Source organism: Delphinus delphis, chromosome 2, assembly GCF_949987515.2.
Source record: "Delphinus delphis chromosome 2, mDelDel1.2, whole genome shotgun sequence".
NCBI classification, from domain to species: Eukaryota; Metazoa; Chordata; class Mammalia; order Artiodactyla; family Delphinidae; genus Delphinus; species Delphinus delphis.
Genome location: NC_082684.1, coordinates 107449639 through 107462218, shown reverse-complemented (window position 1 = coordinate 107462218; position 12580 = coordinate 107449639). Strand labels below are relative to the sequence as shown.

General features: G+C 48.6%; 1 protein-coding gene across 1 annotated transcript; it reads right to left on the bottom strand.

The window, feature by feature from the left end:
• Window positions 1-243: 243 nt before the first annotated feature.
• On the bottom strand, window positions 244-1185 carry LOC132418627 (myeloid-associated differentiation marker-like). The gene is given in 2 exon segments (XM_069540353.1): window positions 244-797; window positions 909-1185. Coding segments are annotated over 2 exon segments (831 nt in total).
• Between the last annotated feature and the right edge of the window lie 11395 nt (window positions 1186-12580).

Below are 12580 nucleotides of genomic sequence, written 5' to 3'. Positions count from 1 at the left end.
AAAGCAGAAAATGTAGAAAATAAGAGAGTGAAAAGAGAAAGAGGCAAAACAGAATGTGGGCAACCACACAAAACAGGAAGGAGACAGAGCAGAAGGAGGGAAGGGAGCAGAAAAGAGAGCAAGATGGTTGGGGAAGGATGTGAGCAGGGAGAGAGGGGAGCCAGGAAGAGCACATCAGAGGACGTCAGGGCTTGGAAACGAACTTCAGGTGAGAAGAGGAATCAGGAGCCCCTGGGCAAAGCCTCAGCCACTGACAAAATCCAGGTGGACCGAGAACACCAGGTCAGTCACATAAATCAGCAGGTTGATGGCTGTCAGACTGGCCACAGCCAGTCGTTGGTTCCAGGTACACACCAAGGAGGTGAGTCTATCGCTGCAGCTCACATCGCTGGACCGCTGGGGCTGGCCGCCGAACTTCTGGTTGAACTGGTAGAGCGGCCAGAGGACCAGAGTGGTGGCATAGAGGAGGACGGAGAGCAGAGTGAGCACAACCTGGAAAATGGGGAAGGGGATGGGCAGCCTGTTGTCACACTTGCCCAGGTTCAGCAGAAGGGCCACAGATGACATGAGAAAGCAGATGGAGTACACGGCCACGCACCACACCAGGGCCGGCTGGTGCAGGTACAGGTAGGGGCTGCTGATGAAGATAAAGATGACACAGGCCACAGTGGTCTCCAGCCCCTTGAGCAGGCCTGGCACGGTGGCCATATAGCCTGTGATCATGTTGGGCTGGGCCCTAGTGCAGGCCACTTCCATGGCATAAGCCACAAAAGCAAGGCAGGAGAATGCAGTGGAGGTGATAGTGCGGTCCCGGTAGCGGCTATCGGGCAAGAACTGAATGTAGGTGGTGGGGTAGATGATGGAGGCCGAGAGGCAGAGGAGGGCAGAGTAGCAGTTGCAGGTGATGAGAAAGTTGTCCCAGGAGAAGGGGAAGTGATCCTCGAGCTCACATAACTCGACTATGAGGTTGATGAGGGTCACGACGAAGCAGAAGCACCAGATGAACATGGACCAGTTACCTATGGTCCCCTTCCAGGTGCCCACGCTGGCTCCCAGGGAGAAGGCCACGCAGGTGGAGAGCAGCTGCAGCCGTCGGAGGCAGCAACCCATAATGGTTGAGGAGCCCAGGCCTGCGGACGATTATGTGGTGGTCGTTCTGGTCCTACTGGTCACTGCCACCAACATGGCAGTGGTCTTCACCGAGGACCCACCAGAGGAAGATTCGGCTCTGGAGGAGGATTGATCAGACGCCTGGAAAGTCTCAGAGGTCTGTGATGGCTGAGGCTCAAGATCTCTGGAGCTCGAACCAATTGTCCACACACTTGGGTAATGGCACTGCTGCTGCAGAATGATTCTCCCCACCCATCACCCTTGGCCTTCTCAGGAGACTTGTCTTATCCCAAGGTTCACAGCTGTGTTTGGTCTGGCATCAAACCATGAACATTTTTTTACCTCTTTGTGCGGCATGCCATTATCTACAGAGACACAGGGTAGCCTGACCCTTATCTGTAACTACAACCCTTCAAGGCTCTGAAAACTGAACAAAAATTGTTTGGTAACAAAATTTGAACTGAACAGACACAAGACAATTTATGGTCTTTATTTTATGTAGTGTGACTGCTCAAAAGTTCAGTGTCAGAAACACTAATGTGTTTGATTACAAGGTGCCTTCAGACCCCAGTGGTAATTATGTCCTATAGAGTAGATACACCAAGTTACGTGATTGAAGCTGAAAAATTCTGAATTCTGGAGCATATCTGACCCCAAGGATTTCAGAAAAGGGACTGTGGATTGTACTGCTAACCCCATTTTACAGATGAGAAAACTAAGGTTGGGGGAATTAAGTCCTTCCCTAAGGTGGCATGGCTAGGGTGTGGGAAACCCAGATACAAATGCCAAAGCCATGGGTTTGAACCCTTTGCTCTGCAGCCCAGAATTTCAGCAGGGTCCGTGGGTGGGAGCCCAGGACCAAAGCTCAGGCTCTGGGAACCCAGGACACACCTTTAGGGCCATGGGCTCCTTCCACAGCAACCCGAAGAGACACGTATCCCCGCCTTTCCTCCCTGCAGCCGTCACTAGAAGGAGCTGCCATCTGAGGTGACACAGCCCCACCCAGAAGAGGGATAAGCCATGGGGTGAGAGCAAGGCAGTGGGGACAAGATGACATGTGTAGTAGGAACTGTTTTGAATCCCCTCCCCCCAGTTTTGCCTTAAAATGTGACTCTTCCCCACTTGGATAGGGAGACACCAACTCAGCATTACTCCAAGGTGAAACATCCTGGGGGAACCACAGAATAAATTAACATAATGTTTGGCTCTTAAACTCCAAAGCTTCCCTCCAGGTGGGAGTCTGAAAAGATCGAGGAGTAGTACTACCTGAGCGAAGATTTTTCTGGCCTGGGAGATTGGTGATTAGTGTCCAAGCCGGGAAGGAAGGATTGGAAGTGAACAAGGATGTCGTGTCTGGTTGCTGATGTGGAGGCTTTCAGGGCATCCCAGGGAGCGGGTGGAAGATGAACAGATCATAAGCCCCCTCTTAAGGGCAGGAGCTGAAAGAGGAGGCACCTGCTGGCCCTCTGGCAGGTGACAGCCCTGAGGATGCACCCGGGACTGGGGAGGGGCCCGGGGTGGCAGAGCGGGAATGACTGGGGGGGGCCGAATTCCGGGGCCTGAGTGGCCCCAAGGCAGCCCAGTAAGTGTCTTCTGACCCAGAAGGGATGCAGGCATGGAGCCAACCTTCCCCATGGAGGAGGAGCCTGGAGTGGAACTGAGGAGGCCCCCCAGAAGCCTCCACATGTCTGAAGTGCTATGAATTGTGAGCTCCGAGGAGTGTCCCTCAACAGTGAAGTGCCATCTTCACTGTCTCTCCTTATAGCCCAGTGTTTGGCTCCTCTGTGTCGCCGTGGAGTCCCCCAGAGCACCACACACCCTGGGTAAATCCTTACAGACATGACAGAGCCAGCCTGCCCTCTGGGACACAGTGTGGTATAAAGGACTCAGGCCAGAACTATTACTCAGACACACCACCAATCTGAGGGCCAGAATAGCAGCAATTATTTAAGTATTCTTGGAAACACCAACATTTTCTTTCTTTTACTTTGTACTAATGTTTTCCTCTGGGCTTCAGAACAGACCTGCATTGTCAGCACAACACAACGTCCCTCACTCCGCCTTCCTTTCCCCCAAACACACACACACACACACACACACACACACACACACGCACACGCACGCGCACGCGCGTGGAAGAGAAACCCATGCAGGCAGGGTCTTCTGTGAGTTCATAGAGAGCCCATGACCCAGGGAATTGGAGCCCCTCCTCTGCGACACCTGGTCAGTGTGGTGGAACCTAGTTCGCCTGTCAGATGGAGCAGGTGCAGGAGCCAAGGTTGGTGGAGGGGGGAGGGTGCTGGGGACGCAGCTGGAGAAAAGGCTCCTCTCCAAACAGGTCAGAGCCCTGGAGAAGCAGCCCAGCACATGTAGCTCAGTACAGTTTCTTTGCCCACAGTGGATGCAGAGAGCCCCTTGATCTCCTCGACCAGTAGGTGGCGCCCTTGCATCTGATACCCAGCTTGATGGAGACAGAAGCTGCCACCTCTACCTGCGCCCTGTCCCTCAGATGCCTCTCCCAGAGTGGCCCCCGATGACTGGTAGCTGCCACCTAGAACGAGCTGCTCCCTCCATCACCAACCACACAAGTGAGGGCTCAGTTGGTGACCGTGGACACATCACCAGGCTTTTTTACCTGGGGTCTCCCCCTCACTCACCCATTTTCTAGTAATTGTGCCCAGAGCACCCGAGCTAATTGAAAGAAGACTTGGACTTCCGTGTTAAAGTAGCCTTCAGCTGGGAGGCAAGGGCTGCTTCTGGAAAATGTTAATGCTTTCCTGTTGGATACCAATCCTGCTTGGAACTAAGCTTCAAACAAAACCTCATCTGTAAAATGAGGGGGTTGAATCATCCCGAATAGCCATTCTGGCTTGGACGTTTGTGCTACTGTGAAAAAAATTCCAATTGAACCCTGGGTCGGGGAGCCAAGGGCTACTTCTAGTTGCCAGTGGTGTTGTCACAAATAAAGTGGTTGTGAATCAGTTTTTATTTTAGGCCTTGCATTTGATAGATTAATTTCTATTTTGTGGGCCACTCTGAATAATTCCAAGAAAATCTCTCCATCAGAGGCTCCACTGACATCAACACCACCAGATAGGAGGCCCCCGGTGTGCAAACCTCAGGCTGAGTCACTTTTCGAAGACTTGGCTCCAGGTGAAAAAAAAGATTGTTTATGCTTGGGACCCCTAGTTTCCATGGAGACAGAGTTTCTCCCTCTCTATCCACCTTCAGGGGGTGTGGGCTTCAGAGGGTTTCCCACCTACCCGTGCCCAGAACTGAATTTAAGAGGTCCAATCTTGGGTCAGACAAATCCATCATCCCTGAAGACAGACAAAAGCTCTGTGTTCTGGACAGCCAGACAACCTGAATTTGGGGGGTGTGGCCTTCACTGCTATATAATTTTGGCTTGGAGGTTTATTATTTGTTTGTTTACTTAATTATTTAATTATTTCTTATGGGATTTCTCCTTGTAGGTACAGTCTTGCTGAGACCTCCTAAGCTCTTTATTTGGAAAAGAAAAGATCCTTTTTTTTTTTTTTTTTTAAAGAGAGTAGAGAGGTTTATAATCACTTCAGATGGGAGACTAGAACTGCTGAATAGAGAACTGTGTTTGGAGGAGATCAGCTGGGAATGAGATGAAGCACAGTGAAGAGCAGCAGATGGTTTCTAAACTGACAAAGCAAAGAGCTTTCTCTTTACTCCAGTTCTAAATTCTTTGGAATCCTGGAATCTCCACACTGAAAGAGACCTCCGAAGTCACCTGGTCTTTCCTCCATCCTTGGCAATTGTCACCCACTGCCTGTTTCCCAGGGCAGTCAACTCTATATTCTTATAACTCGGTTGAAAAAAATCTTCTGAAGTTCTTAGAATGAGCTGAAATCAGCCTCCCCGTAACTTCCATCCACCAGTCACAGGTTTGTTCTCAGGAAGCCCGTGCAGAGAAGAAAGTATCAACTTTAGTCCAAGTTAGCTTGGACTACACCATTCGCAGCAGCTACCATGTCATCTTCTCTTCTGGATAATACCCCTAGTTCTTTTAACCACTCCTCATTTTTGGTCATTTCCAGACCCTTCACCTTCCTGGCCACTCGCCTCTGGATGCTTTCCAAGCTGTCAGCTTACATTTTACACTGTGACTGGGACTCTGTGCTGATGTTCCTAGATTCTCTGTTGATGGGCTGACGGATGTAGGGACATCCTGAAACTGCAAAGCCGCGTGCAGATGTCTCACCAGAAACTGGTTACAGGGACACGTCCTGTCATCAAGAACAATCTTGGAGTAGCTGGCAAACACTATGGCATGTTTTCTACCATGAGAACCACATGCTACATATCTTTAAATGTGTCTCTAGAGAATCAGAGTATAGTTGGAAGTGATTTATTTTTCCTCCAATGAACGCTTAGTATCAATCTTCTAGGATCCTATCTCTGATCATAGAAGAAAGGCTTTGGAGCTGTGACAATAGATGGCCCAGTCTCTAACCTCAAGGAGATTAAATGGAATGCTCTACAAAAGCTTAATTGGCCCAGGTGTGCTAGCTCTAAGCAACTTTGGAAGAATTCTGCTTGTGATTAAAAAAAAAAGCATGGTCATAGATGATTGGAGATGGAAGGAATCTCAGGAAGCTTGAATTGATGTCCCTTGGTTTATAGATGTGTAAACTGAGCTCCAGAATTTGTAGCTCATCCACCTACCCGTCTATCCTTCCATCCATCCACACAACAAATGGATTTATTTAGCAGCCACAATTTGCAAGGTAATATATTTGGGGGGAGTCCAAAATGAACAACAATACCAGATAAGGAGTGGGAAGTAACCTCGCTGGTGTATGGATAAAGAGCTCTTATTGAATGATCTGGCCAAGGTAATCCAGTTGGTTGGCATCAGAGCCAGGAATTGAAACTAGGTCTTCTGACATCTGGCACAGGGCTTTTCCCAAAGCACATGCTATCACTAGTAAATGACTAGATGGTAGGTGATAGAGCATCTGTTCTACTTCAGGGGACTGCGTCCTAATGGAATCCTATTTAGACATTTCAGGCAATATGTCTGTAATTGGTGAATGTGCTGGTTGCACAGAATGCTTCACCACTGAAAAGCACGATGCAGAAGCTAGAGACAAAAACTATTCCTGTCCATCTTCCAGAAGCATAGACAATCCCTCCTTAGCCCCTTCATTCATGACTCCCCCTTGCCAACAGTTTACCAAAATTCTCCCCCAGGATCCACCAGAGAGCAAATCCAAATTGTTTTCCTTAGCTTTCCTGCTCTTTGAGCTCCACAAGATTGGATGTTATTGGCTTTCCTGAAACATTCTCCTCCCTTGGTTCCCAGATGCTTCTCTCTCCACTCTCCCCTTGCTGACTATCCCTTGTCAGTCTCTTACCCATGAACATTTTCAGATATATTACCTTGTACGTTATAGCTTCAGAATAAATACATTTGTTGAGTGGGATGGATGGATGGATGGCCAGGTGAATGAATGACAAATTCTGGAGCCCAGTTTGCCCATTTATAAACCAAACAATATTAATTCAAGCTTCCTAAGGTTCCTCATTCTTCATATTTTGCCATAATGTCTCTCCTTTGAGGACTGACTCATTCATAGTACCTCTGCTATCATCTCTATATATGAAGCTTCCAAATCTACATCCCCACCTTGACAAGTATCCCTTGTTCCACTTGGCTCTCCTTCTGTTGCTTCAAACTCAACAGGTCTCAAATCAAGCCATCCTTGCCTGATCCCCACTATACTCCATGCCAAACATCCATCTCCTTTCCACCACCCTAACCAGCAGCTCTCCCTTCCAGACTCATTCTTTTAGTTCATCAGGCTCAAAACGTTGAGATAAAATTTAGTTTTCCTCTCCTGTTAAATAAGACAATCACCTACAGAAAGTCATTAGGTATTCTTCTCTCAAATCAGTTTAATTTTATCTATCCATCTATCCATGAATTCATCTTTCATCCTTTGAGAACATCCCAGCTTACTCTGGGATGACTAGGTCATGTTTCAGGGAAGCCGGATCCCTGTCCTGCAAGCTCGGAGTAACGTCACATCTCAGCCAGAGTTGCTGGTATATGCATCCCCCAGGTATTTAAGCTATGCCCAGTCAGATGCTCCACTCACCTTCTTTTCACCCTTGAGTACAAATCCAAGGCCAAGAGCACATGCAGGGCCACCCTGGCACACCAAGATGCCTCTCCATCAGGAAGTCTTCCTGGAGAGCAAATGGCCCTCTTACTCCTCTGGGAGGGGAGCCTCTCCAATGGCACAATGGGCCATAACCTGAAATCAGACCTTATTTTAGAATAGGCAGCTGGGAGCTCAGGGCTCCCCAGAGTTGAGCAGTGACCCCTCTAGTGCAGCCCACTCCCAACTCCTTCCCTCCTTAGCCTCATTTCCCCACCACCCACTTCTGCTCCAAATGCCAGTATCAAGCCCTCCTCTATGATTGTTTGCAAAGAGGGGGAGGGATGAAGGGGGCTGTATGTTATTCAAACATCTTTAACCTCCCCAAGAGTATAGATGCAAATGTCCAGGAGAAACCCACTTTGGGGCAGTGTTGGGGCACACAGAGTGGCTACGATCCAGGCATGACGTCCCAGGTACCCATGTAAAGATATTTTCAGTCTGACCACAGATACCTGCATCCAGATTTCTAGACTCACAGGAAATTGGAGCTTCAAGGGCCCTCAGCGACCAACCAATGCAATTCCCCCTTGTGCAGATGGGAAGACCAAGGCTCAGTGACTTTCCAAGGTCACTCAGTGAGGCACAGACAGAGCTGGAGCTAGAAGGCAGAGGGCCAGTCCAGTAGGCAGGATAGTGACAGCGAGCTACCCTGTCACTGAGATAAGACCCCACGGCATTTGGGGGTTCTGGGTTCTGCCCCTTAAACTTTGAGTAAAAAGAGTTCTGTAGTGGAGGCAAGTGGATGGTGTGAGCCCAGAAAGGCAGTAGAGAAATGGGGTGTGGGTCTGAGCAGGGTGGGAGCACGTCCAGTGAAGGGTGACCCATGCTCGGCCTGGGAGCCCAGCACAGCGGGAGAGGCAGGGAACGGCCCCGCAAGGACTTGAACTTCATGTTCCCCACCAGGGCCCTGATCACCTGGGGAGTCAGCCAATTTCACAGAAGGACCCCCTTCCTGCCCTCTCTGCCTACTCACGGGGCTGGCTGGCCAAGAGGCAGCCCTTCTACCCATGGCTCCCATGGCTGCCGGGGACTCAGGCACCCTGCCTGCTCACCTCACCCCTCATGTCCAGACGTGCTCGGGATGCACGCTATCTTTGCCAAGGGCCCTCAGAGATTCAGACTATCCACATCCACTTCCAGGGACTGAGGCTCCCAGGGTACTGAAAAATAAAGAAATGCCAAACAGGGTTACAAAAATTGAGTTGTGTTAAAAACATTTCCTGTGAACAAATTAACACTCTTTACACACACACACACACACACACACACACACACCCCAAACATAATGCCACATAATCGTGCTATTCACAAAATAGTCATAGAAATTATACAAACATTCAGAGGCCCCCTTGGCAACGTGGCCCAGCAATGAACATGGATTTAAAGTTGTACGGTGAAGGTCTCCTTCAGCAAATCTCTGACGGGATGTGAAACCTCCCTCAAAGGTAAGTAACATCTGAGGTCGAGACACGGACCAAACGCCTCTTGTGTCTGAGCCCCAGTCCCTCAGCCAGCTCCATCCTGAGGTGTGCAGTTGACAGACTCTACCTGAAGGTGAGCCGCAACCCCTCAGGGACTGGGCCTATACTGGCTGCCTGTCACACTCACATCCACACGCAGCCCCAAGCCTGCACCTCAGGGAGAGAGGGAGGGACACCAGGCTGCCCCCAGGGACAGCGCAGGAGCCTGGGCTGCCGGTGGGCAGCCGGGCCTGGCTGAATGAGGCCTTTTCATAACACACCACCCAAGAGGGGGATGTAATCCCTCCCTAGCCACACAGAGCCCTCTCAACCCAGGCAGCACAGTGCACTGTTCACACAGCTCAGGAAACAAAATAAATATATTCTCCCCCAAAGACCCCACAATGGGGCTTTTTCATGGCAGAGAATCAGTAACAGCCCCCTCTCTCCACCCGGCCGACAGCCTACTGGTCCCTATAGCCTTTGCCTGACCCTTTCTAGACTCAGGGTCCACCTGGCCCAGCCCAGGCCTGCCTGCCCACTTTCTGTCAAGGTCTTGTACGGACAGTGGCCCCAAAGGTAGGTATTGGGCACAGTCTGCAAGCATCCAGGGAAAGGAAGGAGGCAGGAGCGGGACCTAACATTTGTTGATTTCCTACTATGTGTCAGGCAGGCAAGAGACTCAGTGAGGACACCCCTTCTTGATGGATTAAAGCCGCCCGCAGATTAGATTGCACAGGGCTGAGGAGGGGGGCAGCTACCAAGGTTGCCCTTGAGATTCCTGGTCAACCATGCAAAGATCCAGGCCAAACTACATAGTTGGGGGAGCCACCCAGTGTTCTCTGACCCCTCCATCACACGAGGCCCTGAACTATCCCATGCCCGCATGTCCTATGGGAGGCTCACTTTCAGGGGGATGTCAACCAGCCCTGAAAAGACTTCTCCGGTACTTTGCCCCACTCCCCAGTCACAGCTAAAGCAAATCATCTGTGACTCCCCAACATGTTCACCTGCCTTGGATGGTGCACTTCCCTCTGTCTGGAATGCCATCTTCCTTTCCACTCTCCTCTCTCTAAAATCATGGGGAATAGTAAAAATAAATAGATAACATTCAGTGAGTGTTTACTCTGGGCCAAGTGCTTATTGGAACGCAAGCATCACCTCCTACAGGAAGCCTTCCCTGACTTTACCCAGCATTGTGACCATCTGTCTAAGAGTCTCTCTCCCCAACTGGATGGGGAGGGCCTAGAGGTCAGGGCCATGCACCCCATCTCTGAGTGCCCGGTTCCTTTCCCAGAGGTGACCCCTAAAGGTTGGGTGAGTGTGGTGCCTGTACAGCACCTCATACTAGTACAAGCCCTGAGCCACAGAGTATAATGGCTATAGTCTAGGAGTCAGCATCCCAGCTGTGAGGCCTGGGCAAATAATTTAACCATCTAAGCTCTATTTTTTGCTTTGTTTGTATTTTTGTTGCTGTTGTTGTTGTTGTTTTTAGTTTTTAATTTCAAGCACAGAGAGCTGGGTTAATTCCATCCTTTAGCTCAAGGTATATGATCACTATTAGTTAATGCAAGGCCCCTTCTTATTTTATTTCTTTTTTATAGCTTTAATTGACATAGAATAATATTTAAAGTGTGCAGTTTGATGAGTTTTGGCATGTTCACGCACCCGAAGAACCATCACTGTGATCCAGGTAGTGAACAAATTCATCACCCCCACAAGCCGCAAGTTTCTCCGTGCCCTTTGGTAATCTCTCCCTCCCTCCTCTCCCCTCCTCCTATCCCCAACTCTGAGGGCAACGACTCATCTGCTTTCTGTCATTATAGACTAGCTTGTGTTTTCTAGAAATGTATATAAATGGAATCATACTGTCTGGATTTTGTCATTCAGCATAATTATTTTGCACATCATCCATATTGTTGTGTGTATCAATGGTTTTTCCTCTTTAATTGTTGAGTAGCATTCTACTATATGGTTATAGTACAATTTGTTCGTCCATTTATCTGTTGATGTACATTGGAGTTGTTCCCAGTTTTTGGCTATTACAAATAAAACTTCTGTGAACATGTATATAGAAAACTTTGTGTGGACATATACTTTCTTTTTTTTTTTTTTTTTTTGCGGTACGTGGGCCTCTCACTGCTGCGGCCTCTCCCGCCGCGGAGCACAGGCTCCCGACGCGCAGGCTCAGCGGCCATGGCCCATGGGCCCAGCCACTCCGCGGCACGTGGGATCCTCCCAGACCGGGGCACGAACCCGTGTCCCCTGCATCAGCAGGCGGACTCCCAACTACTGCGCCACCAGGGAAGCCTCGACATATACTTTCATTTCTCTCTCGAAGTAGAATGGCTGGGTCATATTTTATTTTATTTTGCTCCTTCATTCCCGATCTTTACTCTCACTGTCCCTTAAGCACCCACTCTGATATTCAACGTATTCCCTTAACTATGAACATATCCTCATAAAATGCTCAGAGCTGTCATGTGTGCGGTGGGGGGGAGTTAACTTATGTATATAGTACTATACTGTAAATCTAGTTGTTTCTTGTTTCACTTGATCTTATTTTTTGAGCTCCATTATGCCTACTCTGCAGTTAGAAGTTTGCTGCTTCTAACTACTGTGCAACATTCATAGTGTGTCCCCACCACCTTACTTATCCCTCCCTTTGATGAACACCAAGGTTGCGCCCAACGCAGCACTCCCATAAATAATGTCATGGTGAACATGTCATCCTTCCAGTCCCCTTGCCAATCTGCACAAGCACTGAGTTGGATCTCCGGGTCCCAAGGTATGCACTTACTTCTTATCACCCAGGGTTGCTGGCTTCACTGCTTCCACACTGCCTGAGCCAGTTACCTGCCTGCCCTCCAGCAGTGCTCCGGCCCCCACCTCCCCACATCCCGGCCAACGCTGAGTACCTGTCCACTTTGCTAATCTTTTCCCTTCTGATGGGTGTCAAGTGATATCATGTTTCAATGCATATTCATCTTATTACTAATAAGATTGAGCATCTTTTGAAATACCTGTTAGCTCTTCTCTTTCTGTGAATTACCAATTTGTATTCTTTGCCTGTCAAACTTTGTGTTTCCTAGCTTTTCCTTACTGATAGGCAGGAGCTCTTTGTTTCGCTTTGTTTGAATTGAGATATAACTTTCAAAAAGTAAAGTGCACAGATCTTTAGTGTGGAACTTGATTCGTTTTTACACATGTTTACACTGGTGTAACCATTGCCCAGATCAAGATTTAGAACATTTCCAGCCCTCACAAAGATTCCCTGTGTCCCCCTAAGTCAGTAACCTCTTAAGGTAGCCACTATTTTGACTTCTATCACCTTAGATTAGTTTTCCTGTCCCGAAACTTCATGAAAATGGAATTAAATGGTACGTACTTTTTGCACTGAATATTATCCGTGAGACCCATCTGTGTTGTTGTCTGCAGCATTAGGTCATTCTTTTTCATTGCTGCATAATATTCCACCATGTGCCTATACCACAATTTATTCACCCTTTTTCTTGTTGCTGGACATTTGGGTTGTTTCCAGTTTGGGGCTATTACACATGAATAAAGCATCTATAAACGTTCTTGAACATGCCTTTTGATGGATATAAGCACTCAGTGCAGTTGGGAGTGGAATTGTTGCATCATTGGGATTTTTGCAGGTTTAGCTTTAATGGACAACTGCCAAACATCTTCCAAAATGTTTGTACCAATTTACACTCCTACCAGTGGTGTCTGAAAATTCCAGTGGCTCCTTATCCCTGACAATACTTGATACTTTCAGTCTTTTTAATTGTAGCCATTCTGGTGGGTTTT